This window comes from Lepidochelys olivacea (genome assembly GCF_965140295.1).
Source record: "Lepidochelys olivacea isolate rLepOli2 genome assembly, chromosome: 1".
Lineage (NCBI taxonomy): Eukaryota > Metazoa > Chordata > Testudines > Cheloniidae > Lepidochelys > Lepidochelys olivacea.
In genome coordinates this window covers 355,002,223-355,028,555 of record NC_140411.1, presented here as the reverse complement: position 1 = coordinate 355,028,555, position 26,333 = coordinate 355,002,223, and the positions used below count along the sequence as shown (strand labels likewise).

At 51.9% G+C, this 26,333-nt stretch overlaps 1 protein-coding gene across 1 annotated transcript in view; it reads left to right on the top strand.

Moving 5' to 3' along the window:
- HCLS1 (hematopoietic cell-specific Lyn substrate 1) overlaps window positions 1-23,815 on the top strand; it is a 58,315-nt gene extending 34,500 nt beyond the window's left edge. The window contains exons 6-15 of the mRNA XM_084634122.1: window positions 1,941-1,995; window positions 2,428-2,538; window positions 3,699-3,809; window positions 6,564-6,619; window positions 15,601-15,670; window positions 15,996-16,150; window positions 17,201-17,314; window positions 18,750-19,080; window positions 20,641-20,712; window positions 22,954-23,815. Of these exons, the coding sequence (XP_084490248.1) occupies window positions 1,941-1,995; window positions 2,428-2,538; window positions 3,699-3,809; window positions 6,564-6,619; window positions 15,601-15,670; window positions 15,996-16,150; window positions 17,201-17,314; window positions 18,750-19,080; window positions 20,641-20,712; window positions 22,954-23,090 (1,212 nt within the window). The 3' untranslated portion in view covers window positions 23,091-23,815. The remainder of the gene's footprint in view (window positions 1-1,940; window positions 1,996-2,427; window positions 2,539-3,698; window positions 3,810-6,563; window positions 6,620-15,600; window positions 15,671-15,995; window positions 16,151-17,200; window positions 17,315-18,749; window positions 19,081-20,640; window positions 20,713-22,953) is intronic.
- Window positions 23,816-26,333: the final 2,518 nt, after the last annotated feature.

Below are 26,333 nucleotides of genomic sequence, written 5' to 3'. Positions count from 1 at the left end.
TAGGTGGCCGCGGTGGTACAGGTTAGAGCCCTGCAGCGGGTCAGGAATCCCACAGGACCCGCTGCCATAATCGCAGGAGTGGTAAAATGTACTTTGTTGCAGGCAGGATTGGGTGGGCAAAAAAACCAAACTGAGGTAATTTGCTGGAAAACACTAAATCTCTCGTCAGTTTGTCATAAATAGAATTTCAGCAATGGAAAGGAAGTTTTTCTTTTTTTAAAAATAATAAAGGTTTCAATAATTAAATTTAACCGAGGGATAGAAAGAGATCTGATGTCTATTATAATAGGAGTTAAAGTATTTTTACATGGTTTAAGCAAGATTTGTTTTATTCTTTTAGTAGTAAAAATTGTGTCTGAATTGTGTGTGTGTGTGTGTGCGCGTGTGTGTGTGTAACCTTTTTTTATTTGGGAATATCTCTCTCTTGCCAGATTTGCGGGATCTAAGGTTTTTGCAGGTGGGAGTTGGATAAAAGTGCAAGAAACAATGCAGGTGGGAGTGGGGATTGTGGGGCAGAATGGGAGAAGGATTAAAAGAATAGTCCGGCTCTGGTGCAGGGCACAGTGAGAACACACAGCTGGTGCCCTGCTCTTGCCGCAGCAGTAAATTGAAGGTCTCAGCCTTTATTTTCAAGGCATGCAATGGTCTGGGCCCAGGATTTCTGCATGCTTTGTGTGCCTCGGAACCGCCACTGACAACTCACTCCTCTGGCACAACGCAATTGCCTTCTCTTCTGAAGGGTGCCAGGAACCGGGCCCTGCCTGAACACCCTGCTCCATCTCACTGGGGAGCCCTGCTCGCGTATCGGGTGTCACACTGACACTTTTCACTAAATCCACACAGTGGTTTCCAAACTGATATTTATGGCTATCTGCAATTTTTTTCAATTATGCAAACCAGCTAATTCATTTGCATAAACTGTCACCCATGGAGCTACACAAAACTTGGCAGCTCTGCACCTAGCATGTGTCATGCTGCCCCTGTCTGGCTGGATACCTGATTTGTGCAGCGTGTGTAACTGACATCACAGAATGGGGCAGCCCTGGTCACTAAGCTCAGCCACTGACCTTTGGCAGGGGGGCAGGGGAGCAGTGGCTGTGGTGTGGGAGCAGCTGATGAGAGGGGAACACATCTGATGAAGTGAGCTGTAGCTCACGAAAGCTTATGCTCAAATAAATTAGTCTCTAAGGTGCCACAAGTCCTCCTGTTCTTTTTGCGAATACAGACTAACACGGCTGCTACTCTGAAAACTGTCATCTTGGCATCTCAGCGGAGGCTGAGCAAGGGGAAGGGCTCTGTGATGTGAAGCCCCCACCCCGGGGCAGAGCTGGTGACCTCCCAGGCAGTGCTGTGTGCGGCGTCTCTGCGCACAGGGAGCCCTGGTGCTGCCCTGACCAGCGGGCAGCCCATCGTGACCAGCTAGGGAGACTCGAATCCCCTGGTTACGTCTCAGTCAGCGCTGCTGCCCCTGACGGGGCTTCTACTGGTGTCATGGCTGCTGAGCAGGGCGGTGCCTGAGGAGACCCAAGGGCCTTACAGAGTGGTGTGGCAGTGGGCATGGGGGGTGGGGATGAAGGGGTCTTCTTGTGGAGGGCCTCAGGGCGAGGGTGCCATCCTGGAGCAGCCACGGACAGACAGGCGGAGACAGCTGTGAGTGACGCAACAAACCAGAGGTCAAGGCAGGAGCTGGTGGCACAAGGGGGGACAAGTATGGATGGGGTGGCACAAAGTGGGCAGGGCTTGATGGAGAGGGCAGAGCAAGAAGCCTACGTTTGTTAAGGTGGGCTGGCTTGAAGCCTGTGACCCCGAGGTGGAAGGGTCTCTGGTCACAAAGGCGGCTGCCCAGCTGGGAAGGCGGAGGGTGAAGGGGCCAGTCCCTGGCTCTCACTGGGAACCTCGTCCAAAGGAACCAGCTGATGCTCTTCTCCTTCCTTCTACAGTCAGCGCTTGGGTTTGAGTACAAGGGTGAGGTGGAGAAGCACTCATCCCAGAAAGGCAAGTTCAGTGGTAGTGTTCACCTCCCATGACACTCCCACCACCCCAGCTGCTATTGCTCCCCTTGCCAAGTCGTGACTCACCCCATCCTCTCTACCACTCCTTCCCTCCCCTCCCCACTGCCTCTCCCTTCCTCATTCTCCCTCACCACCTCCCCTCCCAGCCCACCCTCTGCCACAGCGCTCCCCTGTACTCTGCCAGCCCCTCACTCCCTCCCCCACCACAACCTGTTCACGCCTCCCCCCCGTTCCCCCTTCTGCTGCTCCTGGACCCCATCCTCCCTCCTCTTCCACTTCCTCCTAGCCTCATCCCTTCACCCCCACCGCTGCCCTCTCTCTCTTCTTGCATTTCTCCTGCCCCTCCCTGTGTCCACCTACCCTCTGCAGTGGATTGGAGAGCAGCAATTATCTCTGCTTGTGTGCTCTTCCCCAGATTATGCCAAGGGGTTCGGTGGCCGCTATGGGGTGGAGAAGGACAAGCTGGACAAAGCAGCCGTGGGGTTCGACTACAAGAGTCAGACAGAGAAGCACGAGTCGCAGAAAGGTCAGGCCTGTGGTGGCCATTGTTTTCGAGTGCCCAGCCTGTGTCTGGCCTTTCCCACACGAAGTGAAACATGGGCAGGAAGGGGCCAGGAGTACTTGAGGGGGCACTGCCCACAGCAGTGTAACTCTGAGAAGCCCAGCACATTTCTGGGGAGCCCCACGCTGAGACAAACCAGGACCCGCCACTTCCAGCAGGCACCGTGGCAGAATGGGCCCTGTGGAGGGGTTTGGCTGCCTCACGGGCCAGGTTAGGGTATTCCAGGCCCAGGCAGCGCAGCCGGCAGCTAATGGGGGCAGCGGGTAAGCAGGCAGGTGAGGCTGGCCTCCTTGGGGAGCGGAGGGATGGGAGGTGGCACTGAGTGATGTGGAGGGAGCGAGTTCCCTCTCTGTCAGCAAGGAAGGGCTGGAGCAGTGGTGGATAGCAGGCTGTGTCTGTGTCCCATGGCTCTGGGATTCTGGACTAGGGCCCCTGTGTGGGGAGCTCAGGACTGAATGAAGACGGAGACCAAATTCCCTCTTGCCCCAGGGACCCGACAGGGAAGCAGGTCAATGAGGGAACACCATGTGTGTGCAGTGTGAATGCCTCTCTCATCCCACAAAAGGCCGGGTGGTGGGGGGTGTCTCTCTGGAGCAGGGCTAGGCTTAGGGTGACCAGAGAGCAAGTGTGAAAAATCGGGATGGGGTTGGGGGTAATAGGCGCCTATGTAAGACAAAGCCCCAAATATCGGGACTGTTCCTATAAAATCAGGACACCTGGTCACCCTAGCTGGGCTGTTGATGAGGGAACAGTGTCTGAAGGGACAGTCCAGCCTTCAATACATCAGCCTACTCCCTACACATACCCCAGGTGAGGGACGCGGTGAGCTGGAGACGGCTTTTATTTTGCCCACTTTAACAAGGCAATGAGGAAAAAATCAGTTAGATTGGCCCACTTGAGCCCTGCTCCACCCTCCCATAAGCCCCCTGTGAGCTTCTCCATCCCCACCCCTGCCAGCATCCCATTAGCCTTACCTCAACCCCCCCCCCCCACCAGCCGCTGACCCAGGGACTGGAGCTGCCTTCATTAGAGTTATGTGAGCCTGAATTAATGGACCATCTATGTTTGTCTCTCTGTTACTGTTTCCCCCCCCCCCCGTGCTTTGGCTTCCCCTGTGACTGCAGACTATGCTGTGGGCTTTGGTGGAAAGTTTGGGGTGCAGAAGGACCGTCAGGACAAATGTGCCCTTGGCTGGGAGCACCAGGAAGAGTTGAAGCGTCATGAGTCCCAGACAGGTGTGTGCTGCGGCCAGTTGGGAGTTGGGGGAGGGGGCATATTCGTTTGGGCCAAACTATGGTGAATTTGGCCCAACTAAATCTCAGGGGCTCACCGCACTGCACTGTGATACAGGTGGGGGAACGCTGAGAATTGAAACACAAAAAGCAGGGCATTGTGGGGGTTCAGACTCCTGGAGCAGTGGGGGTCAGGGAATAGGGCACGGGCAGGGCAGCAGCCGAACAAGGGCTGGGAGGCTGGGGTACCTGGATCAATGTGTGTTGGAGGACAGAGCACGGGAAGTGCTCACCTACAGCAATGAGGAGTGGAGGTGGGGGGTGCCTGGCTCCGTAGGGGGTGGCCAATGGGAGGGCGCCCAGCTCAGTAAGGGGTGGGCTATTGGGAGGGTACCCCGATCAGTGGGGGATGGGCTAGAGGGAAGGCACCTGGATTAATGCCACATTGCACAGATGTAGAATTCATTCTTGAGGAATCTATTCTGAAGAACAACCCCCAAGCCCTGGGGCTTGGACATCTCCGCAGTGGCCAACTGCCACCTTCCCAGGATGGCTGCTATTGCTGATGTGCCGCTGGCCAGTCAGTAGGTCAGGGGCAGCAAATAACCTTCATGGCGAGCACTCAGCATTGGTCCCATAGCAACAAAGATGCCATTGGAGCACCTGCTGCCATTGCGACGATTGTTCACGAACAAATGCAGACCCTGCAATAACACCCGTTAATTTTATACTTGGCATTTTAAATTCGTGCTACATTGAATGGGCATAAAGGGTCCATGGTCTGTTTTGGTTCCTGTTTGGAGAAATGTGTTACAGTCAGGATTCCAGAGCAGATACTTGGCTATGAATCTGAAATTGGCTGTGCAGAGCTATTCTGAGGTGTTGACTAAAATTCCCAGTGTCCGGCACATTCCTGTGGCACGCAGGGAGCAGACACTGAGTGGGGCACAATCAGGCAGTGATTCCAGGGACTATTTGTGGAGGCTTTTTCCAGTGTTTTCCCAGCTCCAATCAAAGCACCTCCCAGGCCTCTGGCTAAGATGAAATGACTAGGGTTCTGAAGCCCTTGCTGTGACGGGTTTCATCACAGAAACCCCCTTGGGACTGCCACCTGATGTGCCAAGACTACTTCTGCCCCTGCTTTCCCTGCCAGCTTGAGACTCTAGCACCCTGTCTTGCTGAGCCAGACACGCCCGTCTGCTCCAACACAGACCCAGGGTCGGAACAACGTGCCCCAAAGCTGCAGACTTAGCTGAAAGCAACTTAAGAAGTGTTCCTGCCTTTAACACTTAGATGCTCAACTCCCAGTGGGGTCCAAACCCTAAATAAATCTGTTTTACTCTGTATAAAGCTTATAGAGGGTAAACTCGTAAATTGTTCACCCTCTATAACACTGACATAGAGATATGCACAGCTGTTTGCCCCCCGCCCCCAGGTATTAACCCCATACACTGGGTTAATTAATAAGTAAAAAGTGATTTTATTAAATACAGAAAGTAGGATTTAAGTGGTTCCAAGTAGTAACAGACAGAACAAAGTGAATTACCAAGCAAAATAAAATAAAACACACAAGTCTAAGTCTAGTACAGTAATAAAACTGAATACAGATAAAATCTCACCCTCAGAGATGTATCAATAAGTTTCTTTCACAGACTGGATACCTTCCTAGTCTGGGCAAAATCCTTTCCCCTGGTACAGCCCTTCTTCCAGCTCAGGTGGTAGCTAGGGGATTTCTCATGATGGCCGCCTCCTTTGTTCTGTTCAACCCACTTATATATCCTTTGCATAAGGTGGGAATCCTTTGTCCCTCTGGTCTCCCACCCCTCCTTCTCAGTGGAAAAGCACCAGGTTAAAGATGGATTCCAGTTCAGGTGACATGATCACATGTCACTGTAAGATTTCATTACTCACTTGCCAGCACACAGGTATACAGGAAGACTTACAAGTAAAACAGAGCCATCTACAGTCAATTGTCCTGGTTAATGGGAGCCATTAAGATTCCAAACCACCATTAATGGCCCACACTTTGCATAACTACAGTCGGACCTCAGAGTTATATAGTTTCAGATACAAGAGTGATACATTTATACAAATAGGATGATCACACTCAGTAGATTGAAAAGGAGTACTTGTGGCACCTTAGAGACTAACCAATTTATTTGAGCATGAGCTTTATGCTCACGAAAGCTTATGCTCAAATAAATTGGTTAGTCTCTAAGGTGCCACAAGTACTCCTTTTCTTTTTGCGAATACAGACTAACACGGCTGTTACTCTGAAACCACTCAGTAGATTATAAGCTTTGTAATGATACCTTACAAGAGACATTTCGCATGAAGCATATTCCAGTTACATTATATTCACACTCATTAGCATATTTTTATAAAATCATAGAGTGCAATGTCACACCTGCCTCAGGGCACCAGACGGGGAGTCAGGAGGATGTTTCCCCCTGCTGGAGTATTGCCCATTGGGTGCTGGGTGCACAATGTGGGTTTGCTGTGTAATGGGGATTTCATGCCTTCTCCAGGAGCATCCAGCTTTGGTGCCTGACTGAGTGGGCTAGTTCTGAAGTACAAATAGATTTGTTGGGCTGCTCTGGCAGTTCTTGTTTGTTCATGGGTTGCTGGAATGGGACAAAATCCTCCCTGATGTGTTTGGGCCCAATCCTTCCCCGGCTGCATGGGGCATCTCCCAGTGAAGTCTATGGGAGCTTCCCCTGATAGCTGAGGGCAAACTGAACCCTTTGTGTGTTGTAGACTATGCCAAGGGCTTTGGAGGTCGGTACGGCGTTCAGGAGGACAGAGTGGATAAGGTAAGCCTGCTGTGGTCAGCATAGTTCGCAGTTATGCCCCCAGAACCCCCAAACCTTGCTCCTCTACAAAGGGGAGTGGCACCCGCTGCGCCTCTTCTCACGCAGCCTTTCCTCCATGCAGTTATTTAGCTCTGGTGGTGGAAGGGTAGGGCCTGGTGTGGTGAAGTGTGGTGGGAGAGAGATGGAAAGTGGGGGACCATGTGGTATTTCCATTTTAAGTCCTTTCTGAATTGCTCTCCTCTTGGGCTGAATTCTCCTATTTCACTGCGCGAGTTTGAGCAGATCCAGGTCAGTGATTTGTGAGTGAGCAGCAGATGCCCTTCCCATGACAAAAAGGTTTTTCTGAACCGCTCTGCAGTGAATGGGGCTACTGTACGAATCTGGCGGGGAAGGGCCATTCCTCTCATAAGTTCTTCATTCTGAAGGACCTCACTCACTGTGGTCCCAAAACTGCTTTGCATGCAGATTTGGTGTCATTTCCCTTCTGTCTCTCTCACACACTTTTTTATTGTTAATTATTTACATCAGAAATAAAGAATCGCAAGCCTGGGGTTACAAAGTGTCATTTCTATCCACAAGAAGGATTCTTGCACCATTTTCCATCTTCTTCATCAGTGTTTGTGTGGTCCTCGTGCTGGTCGTCTTGGCGCAGTGCACCCCACATTTGGGCCATGGCAGGGTCCGAGTTACGAGAATGGTCTGAGTGTGTTCCACTGCCCATTGGTTTGGGTCTGGCTGAGTTACAAGTCTTTTGGGATCCTGTGCTGTGCAGTCACGGTTGGTTGGGTTGGGTATTTTCTGAGTTCAGAAGGTGCAATGGTAAGGGAAGCTGCACTGAGCATGCACATGCTGGGAAATGAGCTTCAAGGTCATAGAATCATAGAATATCAGGGTTGGAAGGGACCCCAGAAGGTCATCTAGTCCAACCCCCTGCTCGAAGCAGGACCAATTCCCAGTTAAATCATCCCAGCCAGGGCTTTGTCAAGCCTGACCTTAAAAACCTCTAAGGAAGGAGATTCTACCACCTCCCTAGGTAACGCATTCCAGTGTTTCACCACCCTCTTAGTGAATAACAGTGGTGACCATGTGCTAAGGCCATGGCTCTGTAGGAAATTACCTTTGTAGCTACCTGCCTCATCTCCAGTCAGAGGTGAAAGTAAGCTGGTCCGGTGTGGTACGGCGTACCGGCAAGAGCCAGTAAGCTGTGCCAGCCCGGACCAGCTTCCCCAGGCTGGCGCTTTAAAGGGCCTCGGGCTCCCCGCAGCAGCAGGAGCTGCAGGCCCTTTAAAACATCGCCTGAGCCCCGCTGCCGGAGCCCCAGGGTAGCAGCGGCAGGGCTCTGGCGGTGATTTAAAGGGCCGAGAGCTCCGCTGTGGTAGCGGTGGCTGGAGCCTGGGAGCCCCCACCCTTTAAATCTTGATTTAAAGGGCCTGGGCATTTAAAGGCCCCGTCTCTTCCGGTTGAGGCCCCGCCTCCTCCAGTCAAGGCCACAGACCCCTGCTCAGGAGTCCGGAGTACCCGTAAATCCCTTGTTCCTTTCACCCCTGTCTCCAGTCCTGCACCTGTGAACAGATGTCGTGCTGGCACAAAAGGAAATGGAATGTGGGTCCTATAGGTGCAGCGTATGCAGGGGAAAGTGTTGATTCTGGTATGATTTTACCCACAAGGATAAGCGATCTAGATTCTATTCTATGCAGGTTCTCATACTGCACGCAGACTGCAGTACTTGAGTACCTTTGCGTCATTCATTGACGGATGTGACTAAGAGTTGTCATGTGTGGTTTGTTCTTTCTCTCTCCCTCTCCCCCGGGGGAGAATTTTGTGTGCAGGGGAGTGTTTTGTTTTGGTATGGTTTTCATTGTTTGGGGGGTATTTTATGTGTATTTTGCTCTGTGCATGTTAGAGAAGGCAGGTTTCAGAAGTGTGCCTGGCACTTGGAGCAGAGCAATGGTGGTGAGATTTGGGGTGGTCCTTAGTTCCTGTGTTTGACAGTCTGGGACTGTCTTCTGAGAAAGCACGGACTCCTACAGAAATGGCCTTGCACGTGGTGTAGCCAGCTCTGCTGTGCAGAGTAGGGGACTTATTGACCATGGTCTACATCCCTGGAGTTTAGGCTCTTTTAGATATGCTGGGACTAGGCCTCCGAGCACCCTGAAGATAAGAATTGAGACCTTGAACTTGATGTGATATTCTATAGCGAGCCAGTGTCAGGAGTGGAGAGCAGGTTGGATGCTCTCATGGTAGCCTATGTTGCTGCGGAGACACATGGCAGCATTCTGTGCCAGCTGGAGTTTCCTAAATGCTGATGGCTTCATACCCAGGTATACTGCACTACTGTAGTCCAAAAAAGAGTTGACAAAGGTGTGCATAATCCAGGCCACCAGGATGGGATGAAGTCTTCTATCCAACTAGAAATGGTTTGTTTTGTGAGAGCTCAGTGTCAGTGAGGAATCAAAGAGCCTCCTAAGCTATGCATGTCGACATTAAGTTGGACTGGACTGAGAACTGATCCTTGTGGGACTCCACAGTTGAGGACTCTGGTGGCAGAGGTGCAGTTTCCCATCACCACTCATTGGATGAATCCCTCCAGGAAGTGACCATTTTAGTGCATTTCCCTGGAACTGAGTCACCTCTCTTAGGTGAGATTGCAGGATCAGACTGGAAATAAGGTGCACACTTTTAACAGTGAGGGCAATAACCAGTGGAACAATTTACAAAGATCATGGTGGATTCTCCATCACTGACGACTTTTAAATCAAGATTGGATGTTTGTCTAAAACCCATGCTGTAAGAATTATTTCAGGGCAGGTCTCTGGCCTGTGTTCTACTGGAGGTCAGCTTAGATGATCACAATTGTCCCTTCTGGCTTTGGAATCTAGGAAATATGAATCCATGACTCTCAGGTAGACAGTACTAAATGCTGCAACAAGTTCCAGGAGGATGAGAATGGATGACTGACTGCCCTCTGTCCATTGATATCAGGAGAGTGCCATCCATGCCACTAAAATGGTTTCAGTCCCATGTCCAGGCCTTAATCCAAATGATGCCAGGTCTAGGATATTAACATCAATTAGATGATCATAGAATCATAGAATCATAGAATATCAGGGTTGGAAGGGACCCCAGAAGGTCATCTAGTCCAACCCCCTGCTCAAAGCAGGACCAATTCCCAGTTAAATCATCCCAGCCAGGGCTTTGTCAAGCCTGACCTTAAAAACCTCTAAGGAAGGAGATTCTACCACCTCCCTAGGTAATGCATTCCAGTGTTTCACCACCCTCTTAGTGAAAAAGTTTTTCCTAATATCCAATCTAAACCTCCCCCACTGCAACTTGAGACCATTACTCCTCGTTCTGTCATCTGCTACCATTGAGAACAGTCTAGAGCCATCCTCTTTGAAACCCCCTTTCAGGTAGTTGAAAGCAGCTATCAAATCCCCCCTCATTCTTCTCTTCTGCAGGCTAAACAATCCCAGCTCCCTCAGCCTCTCCTCATAACTCATGTGTTCCAGTCCCCTAATCATTTTTGTTGCCCTTCGCTGGACTCTCTCCAATTTATCCACATCCTTCTTGAAGTGTGGGGCCCAAAACTGGACACAGTACTCCAGATGAGGCCTCACCAATGTCGAATAGAGGTGAACGATCACGTCCCTCGATCTGCTCGCTATGCCCCTACTTATACATCCCAAAATGCCATTGGCCTTCTTGGCAACAAGGGCACACTGCTGACTCATATCCAGCTTCTCGTCCACTGTCACCCCTAGGTCCTTTTCCGCAGAACTGCTGCCTAGCCATTCAGTCCCTAGTCTGTAGTTGTGCATTGGGTTCTTCCGTCCTAAGTGCAGGACCCTGCACTTATCCTTATTGAACCTCATCAGATTTCTTTTGGCCCAATCCTCCAATTTGTCTAGGTCCTTCTGTATCCTATCCCTCCCCTCCAGCGTATCTACCACTCCTCCCAGTTTAGTATCATCCGCAAATTTGCTGAGAGTGCAATCCACACCATCCTCCAGATCATTTATGAAGATATTGAACAAAACCGGCCCCAGGACCGACCCTTGGGGCACTCCACTTGATACCGGCTGCCAACTAGACATGGAGCCATTGATCACTACCCGTTGAGCCCGACAATCTAGCCAGCTTTCTATCCACCTTATAGTGCATTCATCCAGCCCATACTTCCTTAACTTGCTGACAAGAATACTGTGGGAGACCGTGTCAAAAGCTTTGCTAAAGTCAAGAAACAATACATCCACTGCTTTCCCTTCATCCACAGAACCAGTAATCTCATCATAAAAGGCGATTAGATTAGTCAGGCATGACCTTCCCTTGGTGAATCCATGCTGGCTGTTCCTGATCACTTTTCTCTCATGCAAGTGCTTCAGGATTGATTCTTTGAGGACCTGCTCCATGATTTTTCCAGGGACTGAGGTGAGGCTGACTGGCCTGTAGTTCCCAGGATCCTCCTTCTTCCCTTTTTTAAAGATTGGCACTACATTAGCCTTTTTCCAGTCATCCGGGACTTCCCCGGTTCGCCACGAGTTTTCAAAGATAATGGCCAATGGCTCTGCAATCACAGCCGCCAATTCCTTCAGCACTCTCGGATGCAACTCGTCCGGCCCCATGGACTTGTGCACGTCCAGCTTTTCTAAATAGTCCCTAACCACCTCTATCTCCACAGAGGGCTGGCCATCTCTTCCCCATTTTGTGATGCCCAGCACAGCAGTCTGGGAGCTGACCTTGTTAGTGAAAACAGAGGCAAAAAAAGCATTGAGTACATTAGCTTTTTCCACATCCTCTGTCACTAGGTTGCCTCCCTCATTCAGTAAGGGGCCCACACATTCCTTGGCTTTCTTCTTGTTGCCAACATACCTGAAGAAACCCTTCTTGTTACTCTTGACATCTCTGGCTAGCTGCAGCTCCAGGTGCGATTTGGCCCTCCTGATAAGATCCGCTAGGATTTCACCATTAAGCCAAGCTAGTCGCCTGCCATATTTACTATTCTTTCGACTCATTGGGATGGTTTGTCCCTGTAACCTCAACAGGGATTCCTTGAAATACAGCCAGCTCTCCTGGACTCCTTTCCCCTTCAAGTTAGTCCCCCAGGGGATGCTGGCCATCTGTTCCCTGAGGGAGTCGAAGTCTGCTTTCCTGAAGTCCAGGGTCCGTATCTTGCTGCTTACCTTTCTTCCCTGCGTCAGGATCCTGAACTCAACCAACTCATGGTCACTGCCTCCCAGATTCCCATCCACTTTTGCTTCCCCCACTAATTCTACCCGGTTTGTGAGCAGCAGGTCAAGAAAAGCGCCCCCCCTAGTTGGCTCCTCTAGCACTTGCGCCAGGAAATTGTCCCCTACACTTCCCAAAAACTTCCTGGATTGTCTATGCACCGCTGTATTGCTCTCCCAGCAGATATCAGGAAAATTAAAGTCACCCATGAGAATCAGGGCATGCGATCTAGTAGCTTCTGCGAGCTGCCGGAAGAAAGCCTCATCCACCTCATCCCCCTGGTCCGGTGGTCTATAGCAGACTCCCACCACTACATCACTCTTGTTGCACACACTTCTAAACTTAATCCAGAGACACTCAGGTTTTTCTGCAGTTTCATACTTGAGCTCTGAGCAGTCATACTGCTCCCTTACATACAGTGCTACTCCCCCACCTTTTCTGCCCTGCCTGTCCTTCCTGAACAGTTTATAACCATCCATGACAGTACTCCAGTCATGTGAGTTATCCCACCAAGTCTCTGTTATTCCGATCACGTCATAGTTCCTTGACATCACCAGGACCTCCAGTTCTCCCTGCTTGTTTCCAAGACTTTGTGCATTTGTATATAAGCACTTGAGATAACCTGTTGATTGCCCCTCATTCCCAGTATGAGGCAGGAGCCCTCCCCTCACAGACATTCCTGCCTGTGCTTCCTCCCGGTATCCCGCTTTCCCACTTACCTCAGGGCTTTGGTCTCCTTCCCCCGGTGAACCTAGTTTAAAGCCCTCCTCACTAGGTTAGCCAGCCTGCTGGCAAAGATGCTCTTCCCTCTCTTCGTAAGATGGAGCCCGTCTCTGCCCAGCACTCCTCCTTCATGGAACACCATCCCATGGTCAAAGAAACCAAAGCCTTCTCTCCGACACCACCTGCGTAGCCATTCGTTGACTTCCACGATTCGACGCTCCCTACCTAGGCCTTTTCCTTCCACGGGGAGGATGGACGAGAACACCACTTGCGCCTCCAACTCCTGAATTAGGTGTTCGCCTACCCTGTCTATGAGTTTACTCAGAAGTGGGAGGTTAGAACCAATGTGTCCAGGGTTGGCTTTTTCAGTGTCACTTGCCCTATTGTGAATTTGAAGGGAGAAGAGATGATTCCTTCTCTGAATGAGGTGCTAGCCATTTTGGTCAGGAGTGGCACCAGTCCATGACTCTCTTTCACAGGCCAGGAATAGGATTCTCTGGTCATGCCTCCTGTTTGGCATCCAGGACATCTTGCAGAGTGAATGTACTGACCTTGGAGAATGCAGGCAATCACTGGTGTGGGGGGCTGTTTGAGAAGTCTTCCCAAATGTGTGGGAATATACAGATCACTTTGTGTCAATGACCTGTCCTCCTTTGGGATTATGTTTTACCTCCTTTCGTGAGCTACAGCTTATTCTCAAATAAATTGGTTAGTCTCTAAGGTGCCACAAGTACTCCTTTTCTTTTTGCGAATACAGACTAATGCGGCTGCTACTCTGAAACTTCATTATTTACTTTCTCCACACCATCATGATTTTATAGATCTCAATCATATCCCCCCTTAGTCACCTCTTTTCCAAGATGAAAAGTCCCAGTCTTATTAATCTCTCCTCATATGGAAGCCTTTCCATACCCCTAATCATTTTTGTTGCCCTTTTCTGAACCTTTTCCAATTCCAATATATCTTTTTGAGATAGGGTGACCACATCTGCACGCAGTATTCAAGATGTGGGCGTCCCATGGATTTACAAGACGCAATCTGATATTTTCTGTCTTATTATCAGTCCCTTGCTTAATGATTCCCAACATTCTGTTCGCTTTATGACTGCTGCTGCACATTGAGTGGATGTTTTCAGAGAACTATCCACAATGACTCCAAGTTCTCTTTCTTGAGTGGTAACAGCTAATTTTTACCCCATCATTTTATATGTATAGTTGGGATTATGTTTTACCATGTGCATTACTTTGCATTTATCAAATTTGAACTTCATCTGCCATTTTGTTGCCCAGTCACCCAGTTCTGAGGGATCCTTTTGTAGCTCTTCGCAGTCTGCCTGGGACTTAACTATCTTGAGTAGTTTTTTATCATCTGCAAATTTTGCCATCTCACTGTTTACCCCTTTTTCCAGATCATTCATGAATTTGTTGAATAGGACTGGTCCCAGTACAGACTCCTGGGGGACACCACTATTTACCTCTCTCCATTCTGAAAACTGACCATTTTTTCCTACCCTTTGTTTCCTATCTTTTAACCAGTTACCGATCCATGAGAGAACGTTTCCTCTTATCCCATAAGAAATATCCCTATTCATTGACGATTCCCCATTTACAATTGTTAGGAGTGCGATCAGTTCACCAGTTTTTAATCCATTTGATAGATGTCATATTGATTTTTATGCAGTGCTATTTTTTAAGCAGAATACTGTGCAGAACTAAATCTAATGCCTTACAGGAGTCTATTACATCAGCACAGTTACCTTTATCATGCAGGCAAGTACTCTCTTGAAAGAGTATCAGTTTCACAGCATGGCACAGGACATTTAAGAAGGAAGAGGGCAATACACCTGTGACTTGTCAGCTGACCCCCAACCGAGCTTAAAGGAAGGCATCTGGGCCATATAAATGGACAGAATGGTCTGAGAGTTTGTGAGGCAGAGGCTTAGGTGAAAGTTGCTGGAGTTCAGTCTGGCAAGGGCAGTTGAGAGCTGCCAGGGACCAGGGGACTGGAGGAGGCCCCCAAAGGAAGCTGTAGCTGATGCCTGGGGGAAAGCTGAAGCAGGAGAGCAGCAAGAAGGGTTTGCCAGCTGACCTTCCCAAGTCAGAGAGCCTTGGCCAGAGGGCTGGAGAGGGCTGAAGGCCACAGAGCAGCAGAGGGAGTAGACTGCTGATTTCTAAGCCACAAGCTGAAGCTAAGGGAGAGGGCTGAAGGCAAGGGAGCTGCAGAAGGACTGATGTCGCCATGCTGGAGAGCTGAAGCCGGGGGAACAGTGCATGGGCTTGCCTTCTGGGAAGAGAGGATTTGCACTCTAGCTGGAATTGCTGGGCAGTTTACCTGGCAGAAGGAAGGAGAGGACTGAAGAAGAGCCCAGGTTTGGTGGAAGATGCCACATAGGTATGTGGCGCGTTGAAAGATTAGATGTTAAGGACTATGTGCATAGAATTTTGGGGTTTTTGTTATGGTCTATCTTCCACTATGTTTTTGTAATAAACTGGTGCCAAGGAGGAGGAGAACTGAGGCAAGAAAGCTTGCATGGCATTACTGGGAATTTTGAAAGAGGGAAACTGATGTACACATGTTGGTCTGCCATGGCCTGCTGCTGGATGGTGCTTCAGATGCTACCCTGTGACAACCAGGTTGGTTTGACAAGACCTATTTTCTACAAAACCATGTTGATTAGCATTAATTGTATTTCTACCCGTTATTTCCCTATTTTCTGCTGCCCATGTCAGCATTCCATTATTGTGGCCAGGTTGCAAAGTGCAAAGAATTAGCAACAGAAATTAACAATATTAATAGTCAGTGGAAGAGCTAAGACTCTCCTCCTGGCTCCCAAGCCCCCCAGGTGTTGTCCTTACCTGTAGAGAGGGGAAACCGAGGCACAGTGTGTCTCGCCCAGCGTCACACAGCAGGCCAGTGGCAGAACTGGGAATAGAACCCAGATGGGTGTCCAGCTGGGCTGTTGTCCTGGGGACTCTGGCTCTGCTGCATCTCTTCCCTGGCATGCTGGATGTGCCATTCTCTTCCCTTTTCAGAGTGCCGCTGGCTTTAATGAGATGGAAGCTCCAACTTCCTCATATGAGAAGACCAAACCTGTGGAGGCAGGTAAGACACTCGGAAACAACCAGAGTGCCTAGCCCCGGCCCTGCAGCTGGGAAGAGCCTGTATTCCACGGCTGTTCCTACAGCCTCCGCAGCCAGAGACTCTGCACTGGGCACGTGGCTGCGGGGTTGTGCGGGTTTGGCCTGCAGGCTGGAGGGGGGAGATGATGGGGTCAGTGGGTTTGGCCTGGGGGGAGGGAGGCAGCCCATTAAGAGGGAGGGGGACCCCAGTGGGTTTGCCCTGTGGAGACAGGGGAGGCCGGTTGGGTGGCGTATCCCAGCAAGCTGGCCCAGGCTGCCTGTTCCTGAAAAGCCATTTCTCTGTGCAGCCTCCAGTGGAGCCAGAAGCCTGAAGTCACGATTCGAGAGCATGGCCAAGTCAGCTGACGAAGAGAACAGGAAGCGGGTGGAGGAGGAACGCATGAGGCGCCAGGCCCGAGAGCAGCGGGAGCGCCAGGCAGCTCAGCAGCAGCAGCAGGAGCAGGTGAGGGGCCCAGTGCCCAGCCACGGCAAGTGCTGCCCTGTCCCCCCTGGTGGGGCCAGGATCTGGGGTAGCTGTTCGCTGAAGGGGGCCCAGCAGCATTGTCCCCCTCTCTCAGGGCGGGCAGGGACTTTCCTGAGCCCCCTCAGCAAATTAGTGTTGGAGCCAGGCATCCTGATTTCCAGGCCAGTGCCTGATCTGCCTGCCTCAAGGCAGACACACACCAGGGTGACCACCCATCCCGAATTGGGCGGGACAGGCCTGAAATGTACAGTTCAAATCCCGAGCCTGGGCTGAATGTCTCCGGGACAGCATTTGTCCTGGATTCCCTGCAGCGCCACTCCACAACTGCCTGAGTCTTGGGGACAGTGCCAGCCTCTTCCTGGTTGGGGGGGCTGAGGTGGGCCAAGAGAGGTTGTGGAATCCCTGTTGTTAAAAACAGGTTGGACAAATACTTGCCAGGGATAGTCTAGGGTTTACTTGGTCCTGACTTAGCGCAGGACCCTTGAGGTCACTTCCAGTCCTACATTTCTATGATAAGAACCTCCACTACGTGACCAGATACCCCCTTTCCCTCCACAGGGGCCTCTGTGGTGTGTGCACTGGGGACTGGTCTCAGCCTTTCCCCACACCGTGGCCCTTTCTGGCACATGGATGAGGGGAGCCTTCCTGAAGGAGAAGCATTCCTGCTCAGAGGTGCTGGAACAATTTGTATAGTAGGGGTGCTGAGACCCATTGAACCCAGCTGTAAATCCTGTATATAATGGAAACCACTTCAAGCCAGGGGATGCAGCAGCACCCCTAGTTCCTGCACCTCTGCTCCTACTCTGTGGACCCTTCCTGAGGCTGATTCCTGCAGGTCCCACACGACCAATGGGTCCATTGCCATTCGGTCCCTTAGTCTCCTGAGCGGGGTTTATGGGAAATGGGACAGGCTCCAGTGGGAGGAGAATGAGGCTTGTGTGTAAACTGCCCCATCAGGAGTAGGAAAGGGAGTCACTCTGGATCCTGTGCAAAAAGACTGAATTGTGATGACGATCTCTCTCCTGAAAGGAAACCCAGGAGGATGAAGAGATGAGCCGTAACAAGCCAGGTCCCACGCCAGCTGTGGTACCCAGGAGGGTTTGCAAAGAACCAGCAATGCTGCCTAGTCCACAGGGACAGCAGGTACAGGGGGCAGCACTGGTTGAGGGCCACAGCTGCTGGGGAAAGCCAGCGTGTAGGTCAGAATCAGGGGGGCAGGGGGAGGGCTGTTACTATGAAGGGAGGGCAGTGTGGGGAGGGGGTCATGGCTACTGGGCACTTTACGTTTCCCACCTTCTGCAGACCAAATCTGGAACTGGACTCAGGGGAGGGGTGAGCAGCAGCTGAGTGGGCAAAGGCCTGAAGCACAGCTGAGGGGCAGAAGAGATTTCACAGGGCAGCACGAGAGGCCTGGAACACTGGGAGAATGGTTCCAGTTCTAAGTGGCTCTGGATACTACCAGATGTTGATAATGCTGGACTGTGCCTACATCTCTGTAACAGGGCAGGGAGCTGCTGCTGCAGTGTTATATAAAGTGCATGCCAAGTCTTTCTGCACCTCAGCTTAATGCTCTGCTAAAGTACAGGCCAGAGCTGACTTTTCAGGAAGCATGCACAGAGTCAGTTCAACCTCAGGACAAGGGTGTGTAAAATCCTGGCAAGTAGATGTTAATAGCTTCCAGCAGCTTCAAAGAGAGAGAGCCATACCACTCTTTATGGCCACAGAACACATTGTAAAGAGTATTTGGAATGCTATGAATAACTTTTAACCAAAAGCTGTTAGGCCACACCTATACTGGTGTGCCTCATACAGACCTCTCACTTTGTTGCTGTTATATACACTTAAATATAAGGTTCCAACATAATATCTACACTTCTGTACTTCAACACACACACACACACACTCGCCTCCAGTCTTCTCTCAGAGGTGATTTCCCAGTCTTTATGCTATAGCTGTCATATGTAGTGTGTCACCTGCACTCTGCAGAGCTTGACACCCGCACACGCTTGGTGAGACAGATCTCTGTTGCTGATCGGGTCTGATCTCTGCCCATATTGAATGTAATCAGGGCATGTTTCCTGTTACCATTTAAATGTGCTATGGTGTCACTTGTGTAGCAGCTGGAAAAGACACACAATACTGACAGCACTCGCCCCAAGTGGCCTTGCTGTAGCCGGGAAGTGTGTGTGTTGTTTTTTATCAGCATTTGGTTTAAACTGGCTCAGCCATTTTTAAACCACAGGGTTTCAGCTGGTTTGCGGTTTCCAGCGGCTCCCTTCCCTTGGGACTAGCTTACAAACAGCCGTTTTGCCAATGGTGAGATTGGCACCTGCCAGGTAAAGCTCAAGTTCTGTGGCTCTGCACAGTTCTTGGGCAGCTGCTTAAATCTGTTATTGGGATGTTTCCTTTAAAACCCTTCCGGTGATGGGCATCATCAGTATGCAGGTAGCACGTAGCACCCCTGTCAGGGATCAGACCCCTTACTACTGAGCAATGCACAGACATATGCAGGTCGAGTCCCTGCCCCACAGTTTATACTTGACATGGGCTAGTTTCCCATTCTTCCCTCACTGCACAGCAAGAGGCAGACACGCAGGATGAGGAACAGCCCCCTGCACTGCCACCGCGGCCCTCAGACCTGGGCGAAGGCTCCAGCAAGCTGCATGAGGAGTCGCATGGGGAGGAGGCCATCTATGCCGACAGCGTGGATCTGCAAGGGGACTATGAGGAGCTGCCAGAGCCCTCAGACTATAACGAAGGTGCTGACGTGGACAGAGACTATGAGGAGCTGCTGGAGCCCTCCAGGGAGCCGGAGGCCATCTGCGATGAGGGTGTCGATACGAGTGAGGACTATGAGGAGATCCCCCCAGAGAGTGCATCCAGCAGCATCAGGAACATTCCCTGCTCTGGTGAGTGACAGGGAATGAGCTCCTGGGGCATGACTCTAGGGATGCAGGTGTCTGTCTGCATTTCAGGGCCAGGCCAGGCAGGCACTGTGGTGCCATAAAAACACCAGAGAGGAACTCAGCACCATGTTGCTCTGCAGTGATTGTCCTCCCCAGACACTGTGGGGAGCCTTGCTGGGGGCAGCCTGCTTTGCTCCTCCAGTTGGGAGAAATGGTGATGGAGTGGGGGTGGGGAGTAAGCAAAGCACTGCCCTACTCTAAGTTCTGAGACTAGCGCAATTAGTCCTGGGCCAGCAATAGACTCACCTGCTCAAGAGGGGCCAGGGTGGGCTCGCCCGAGGATGGGACAATGTAGTGTGCTCTGGTGCATAGTGCTGTGTTTTGCAGGGAGTGATTTCCAGCCATGCCCCAAAGTCTCTGCTGATTTGGTTCATTTCCAGCTGCAGTTCAAAGAACTGATGTTGACCTACAAATGCTTAAGTGATTTAGAGCCTGCGCCCTCCTGGTGTGAGGCCTTCAGAGTTGATACCAGCTGGTTTTAAAGGGAGCGGCTTCCAGCAGGGCATTCTGAGGGAGAGGAGCTGAGTGGCACACGCTCCCTTGTGACTCACAGGGCATTCTGTCTGGTCTGTGGCTGAGGTTTTCATACCTGCTAGGAGTGTACAGCCAAATCCCCCTGTTAGCTTTTAACCCAGTGTCCCAGGGGCTGAGAAGGGATGATGGGGTGTGGGGTGGTTCTGTTTAGTTGCAGATGGCAAAAGATCAATTTGATACAGTGGAAGAGGCTCATTTTAACAAACCAAAATTACTAGCACCTTCCTGCCCACCTTGTCAGTTCCCAGCACCTGCAGGAGACAGTGCCCGGTGCTGGCCCTGCACCCGCACGGAAAGAAATAACTGAGAAGAGCCCTGCATCCTGCCAGCCCATGGAGCAGGTTCTGGGCACCGGGAGAGGCACCAGAGTGGAGCACATAGACACTTGCTGTGGGAGGTGGCGAACAAAGCTGCATCTCAGAGCTGAACACTGAGCACTCTGCCTGGGCCTGGGAGCCCAAGTGAAAGCGAGTCTGGCTACAGCTCTTTGGCCCTGCTGGGCTTTGTCCTAGCCTGCTTTTGGCCAAACACCTGGACCCTCTCTCTTTGGCAGCACCTAGGACTCTCCCCCTGAGCGAGTACCACACAGTGCATGGCCCAGGGCAAGACCACTACCAGTGGCTAGCTTAGCTGACTTCACGCCTAACGTGTTGGCTTTTGTGCATTGCATTGTAAGGCACTTCTCTTTCCCACTCAGTGAGAGCTGTGTGCCTGACTACCTTGTGGTAAGTGTCAGCCAGTGCATCCATCTTGTGCCCTGGCTAAGGACCAGAGGTGCAGTGAGTGCTCTGTCTGGTCTGGCCCTTTTCCGCAGAGACAACAGCCACTCTGAGAAGGGATGAGACCTTTCCCCAATGATGGGGCCTGAGGCTCAGAAGGGGAAGGGAGATCACCCCTGTAAACCTGGCAGGGTCTGTGCATGGTTTGGGGCTGCCTCCTCCTGAGCTGCCCCCTGGTGTTTTCCTGCAGGAGTATCTGAGAATGTGTACGAGGCAGATGATGCTGGGATTTCTGCTGTGGCTCTGTACGATTACCAAGGAGGTGAGTCTGTCTGTTTGGCCTGGGGAGTAGAGGGAAGGAGGTGAACTGCCTGCATGGGAACGTGTGGGAGGGGGTTATCCTGGATGGCAGGTAGGGGAAGGAGAAGGGCTGAAGGTTCTGCCTGAATAACGATGCAATATTAACCTCATGCTTCAAGGCCTAAGCCAGACTCCAGCTATGAGGGTACGTTACACTTAAGGTTGCCAACCGTCAAATCACACAATCCCAAATACTCTTGCCCGGCCCTGAGGCCCCGCCCCTGCCCCTTCTCCGAGGCCCCACCCCACTCACTCCATCCCTCCTCCCTCCGTCCCTCACTCACCTTCACGGGGCTGGGGCAGGGGGTTGGGGTGTGGACTCTGGACTGGGGCTGAGGGGTTTGGAATGTGGGAGGAGGCTCTGGGCTGAGCCTGGGGCTGGGGATAGGGGTGCAGGAGGGGATGCAGGGTGCAAGTTTTGGGAGGGAGTTTGGGTGCAGGAGTGGGCTCTGGGCAGGGGCAGGGGGTTGGGGTACAGGAAGGGATGAGGGGTGCAGGCTTCAGCCGGGCAACGCTTACTTTGGCCGGCTCCCAATCGGCAGTGCAGTGGGGCTAAGGCAGGCTCGGTGCCTGCCCTGGCCCCGCGCCGCTCCCGGAAGTGGCCGGCACGTCCCTGCAGCCCCTGGGGTGGGGGGGTCAGGGGGCTCCACGCACTGCCCGTGCCCTGAGCACCGACTCCACAGCTCCTATTGGCCAGGAACTGCAGCCAATGGGAGCTGCGGGCGCAGAGCCTGCCTTAGCCCCGCTGCACTGCTGACTGGGAGCTGCCCGAAGTAAGCAGGACCAGGGTGTTCTGCACGCTGCCCCCTCCATGCGCCGCTCCCGGAAGCAGCAAGCACATCCCTGCATTACCCCCGCCTGCAGGCACCACCCCCACAGCTCCCATTGGCTGCAGTTCCTGGCCAATGGAAGCTGTAGAGTTGGCATTCAGGGCATGGGAAGCGTGCAGAGCTCCCTGCCCCACCTCAGGGATGTGCTGGCTGCTTCTGGGAGTGGCGCAGAGCCAGGGTAGGCAGGACCCTGCCTTACCCCCACTGCGCTGCCGGACTTTTAGCGGCCTAAAGTCTCCTGGTTTGGCTTCAGTACCCTCCAGGAGATAGAGCCCGATTCCGTGAGACTCCCAGCGAAACCGGGAGGGTTGACAACACTCGTCACACTGCAATCAAAGACATGTGGCACCGAGTCTCAGAGCACAGGTCAGTTGACTCAGGTTAGCAGGGCTCAGGCGGTGGGCCTAAATATTGCAGTGTAGACATTTGGTCTGAGGCTGGAGACTGGGCTCTGAGATCCACCCCCTTTGCTCAAGGCAGAACCTATAACCTGCAATTTTTAGCCCACCAGCCCGAGCCCCGTGAGCCCGAGTCAGCTGACTTGGCCAGTGTCAAGGAGTGTGGGGGAGTCCAGGCCCTGCACCCCTCTTCCTGGGATCCACTGAGACTCTCAGCCAGCCAGTAAAACAGAAGGTTTATTGGACAACAGGAACACAGCCCCCAACAGAGCTTGTGGGTACAACCAGGACCCCTCAATCACGTCCTTCTGGGGGAGCAGGGAGCTTAGACCCCAGCCCTGGGGTTCCCTGTGTTCCTCCACCCAGCCCCAAACTGAAACTGAAACTAACCCCCCCCACACTCCCCCCCAGCCTGTCTTCACATTCCTGGGCAGAGGTGTCACCTCCCCCTCCCCCTCCTGGCTCAGGTGACAGGCTCTCAGGTCTCCCATCCCCAGGGCACATTCCCAGGTCAACACTCGCCCCTCCCTGCTGCGTCACATCGTCACAGCCAGCCATTGCTTTGCTGCAGGTCTTTGATTGCAGTGTAGATGTACATACCGTTAGAGACCAGAATGAGACCTAATGTGGGGGCAAAATACCCCTGCCCTGCTTCTGCCCTGTTCTTGTGCACTCCTCTGAGGCATTTGGTACCAGCCACTGACAGATCCTGATTCCAGACTAGGTGGGTTGTGGGTCTGATCCAGTCGGTCAGTTCCTATGGTCCTATGCTGGGATGGGACACTGAGGAAGGGGAGGTGGGGGGAACCACTGGTGTGGGATGTAAGTGGAGAGAAGGGGAGGTCTGCCAGGATGTGGTGGTGGCCTCTGCTGTACTCCCCATTGGGGTAATTTTTGCCCCCCGCCCATCCCAAGGTGGCTTTGCCCCCAGGAACAAATTGCATTGTGCCTCATTTTCTGCTTTCATTTTTGCAGAAGGTGACGATGAAATTTCCTTTGACCCCAATGACACCATCACTCACATCGAGATAGTGGATGAGGGCTGGTGGCGGGGGTGCTGCCATGGCAGAGTTGGCCTCTTTCCAGCTAATTATGTGAAGCTACTTCAGTGAGACCTGCCATTGCCCAAACCCCTCTGGGCTGCTGCCTCTTACTGCTTCAGCGCTTTATGTGTAGCCAGGGAGCAGCTCAGCTCAGCCCAGCTTGCCAGCGTGAGAGAGAAATTAATAAGAAATGACAAATAGGATCCTGGGGGGCAGCCTGGCCCATGTGGGAATGGGGTGGGGGGTGAGTAAAGAATGGGGCATGGGGTCTTTCCCCTCTTGGAGGTGCTGATTCCAATCCAGCCCCAGGGTGGGAGCACTGGCTGCCTCAGGGGAGTGGGGAATGGGATACGGGACCTTTCCCTCTAGGTTCTCATTTAAGATCAACCCCTGACTAGTAATCACCAAAGTCTTCTGCATGTGCTAGCCTCTCTTACCTGTGTGGGGGGCTTAGCTCAGTTCTGGGTGCACCTATATCTGTGTAACAGAAACTGTCCCAGAAACTGGATGGCAGCCGTCCCAGAGGCCAAGAGCAGACTATGCCATGAGGAACAAAGTCCTTGTAACACTCTGAGAGGTTCAGCTCAGGCCAGGGTAAGGCACAACACCAAATAGGAGGGGGAGGCTTGAGCTTTTGCTGCCTGGGGGTAAACAGGACTTCAGCCTCCAGGGCGGGGAACTGGGAACCTTTTGCCTTCACTAATCGTACCAAGTTCTCCTGTGTTGAAAGTGTGACTTTGGCTGTACTATGCTGCTCCATTAAATGGGAGATGCCTGTGCAGAGGCAGACAATAAAGGAGAATCTTGCTAAAGCCTTAGACTTCCTGCCTTTTGTTCCTCTGTCCAGTGAAACTATGGCTGGATACCGCGTCCCAGTTCTCGGGTCAAGCCTTTGAAAAGGGTATTGGAAACATTAGAGAGGGTTCAGAGAAGCACGAGCCGAGGTCTGGGAAACAGGCCGTAGAGTGAGACACTAAAGGACCTTACCTAGTTAGTGTAGGTTGAGAGGTGACTTGAGCGTGAGCTAGAAGGTGATACCAGAGGGACGATTAATGGGGCAGACACAGGCAGAACAAGAGCTAATGCACAGGGGCAATGGAACATTTCTACTTGGAAAAGAAACTCTTTTTCTGTCTAGAGTGAGTGTAATTAACCACTGGGACATGGGCCCAGGGATGTAGTAAATTGTCCATCAGTTGGAGTCTTTGAATCAAGCTTGGAGTCCTCTCTGAGTTGGTCTAGTTCAACCACAAGTTTTTGGCCTGGAGACAGGAATCACTGGGTGAAATTCTCTGGTCTGCATTAGGCAGAAATCAGACCAGATAATTGGCCTTAAATCTGTGGATCTAATATCAGGATGGTGCCGATACTATCGGGACATCTGGTCACCCTAGGGCCATGGCCCCACCTACCCCCTCCCCAGCTCCTCACTATGATTAGCATGTGTTCCTGAGCCTTATGTGTATGCAGTGTGTGTGTGTGGTGAGGGGCCACATTGTGTCCCATTGGCAAGAGCCAGGGCTAATGTGGCCCTTGGCACCAAGCCCTGAGCTCCTTACGCCCGTTGGAAGCAATGTAAAACTGAGTCAGGGCCTAAGTCTGGCCTCCTTGAGGCCTTCCACTCCTGTGCCTCATCCTTCCAACCCCTTTGGAGCCCACCCACCAACCCCAGTGACCACAGCAGATGCACCATTTCTGGGAGCCTTTATTGGGATTTATTACAGTACGTCTGCAGTATGCCCACCCTGGGGTTGGCCTGTTACATGAGAGAGATCTGGGCAACTCACACAGCTTGCCCCAAGCCTACTGCACAACAGGGTGCAGGGAACGGACTGAACTGGAGTAGGGTAGGGGTAATGTGTGTCCAATTTCTTTTTAACGTATACAAGAGAAATCCAATACAAGCCCCTCTGTTAAAGAGCAAACAGACTCAGGTACCTCACACCAACCACCTCCTGGCAGCTGCTGAGCCAGACCACAATCCCGAGGCTAGGATTTGCTAACTACTACTTTAGAGCCATTTAAATACCATCAGAGTAGTAATAACCCAACCCCGGGTCTGTTTAATAACAGCTGAGCAGCTACGTAGCACAGTCTAAGCTGTAAACAAATCACAGCACATGAATGACAGCTTCAGCAACAAGCAGCAAAGCCCTTGGCTATCAGCGCTCAGTCCACTTGTGCCAGCACCTCTTAGCTGAGGGTCTCCAGGAGCTTCACAGATATGGATGACTCAAGCCCCTTGGGAGTAGCATAAGGTCCCTGTTCGTTGTTGGGCACCGAGCCAGCTAGCACAGAGCTACCAGCACTCTGTAAAGACACAGCCCACCACAGGAAGGCAATTGTGTGATTTATTTTGGAGCAGTTTCTCTGTCCCCTCTCCTCAGGAACGTCTGGGCTCTTGGAAACATTTGCTATTTATTTCTTGTGTTGTCTGCATGGTGTCCCAATCTGTCATGTTCCTGTACCAGGTACGGACGGGCTGCAGAGCTTGCATCTGTACCAGAGGCACTCCAGATCTGCTCATCATGAGCTCAGTCAATGCAGTGACAGGTTAGCTTAGAAAATATTTGATACAGGGTGTTGCATCCCATGAAGTGAGCTGTAGCTCACAAAAGCTCATGCTCAGATAAATTTGTTAGTCTCTAAGGTGCCACAAATCCGCCTTTTCTTTTTAGGTTGTCACCTAGCGGCTGAACAGTGTAATACAGTTTAATGTTTCACTACCGCTTCTCTAGAGGCTCTGGCGGACAGGGCCCAGTGATGCGGGAGCACGTCTGTTCTTCTGGGGCAGGGGAGTGCAAATACAGTCAATCAAATGGGATCTATGACAATTGTTGTAGATGCGGGGGAGGCGCCTGTAACGCAGCTGGTGCCGAGGGGCAAACCCACCCCCAGGTTACATAAACATTCTTTCCAGGAGCAGCTACTGGGTGCACCCTGTTGGCAGCTAGCCAGGGAGGAAGTGGTGTCGGGGGAGCGCTAGGAGTTGGGAGGCCTCTCATGGAGGAAGCTTCCTAGGCTCTACTCCCCCAACCCCTCCTCCCCATTCCTCTTCCCGCCTTGGATGCCCTGCAGAGGGAAGCACCCTTCCAGCACCCATCTGCCAGGGAGAGGAGGGGAGGGAAAGGGAGTGATCGGTGATGCTGCCTCACCCTGCAAAAAGTGTGAAACGATCATGCCTGCCCTGCAATAGCCCAGCCCCTGCTGCCCAGAATACCAACATTTGAACAATTATGTTTCTAGCTTTTATGGTTGTATGGAAACCCAGTGAATGTGTTTATCCCCATCCCAAACTGCCTCCCTTGTGGC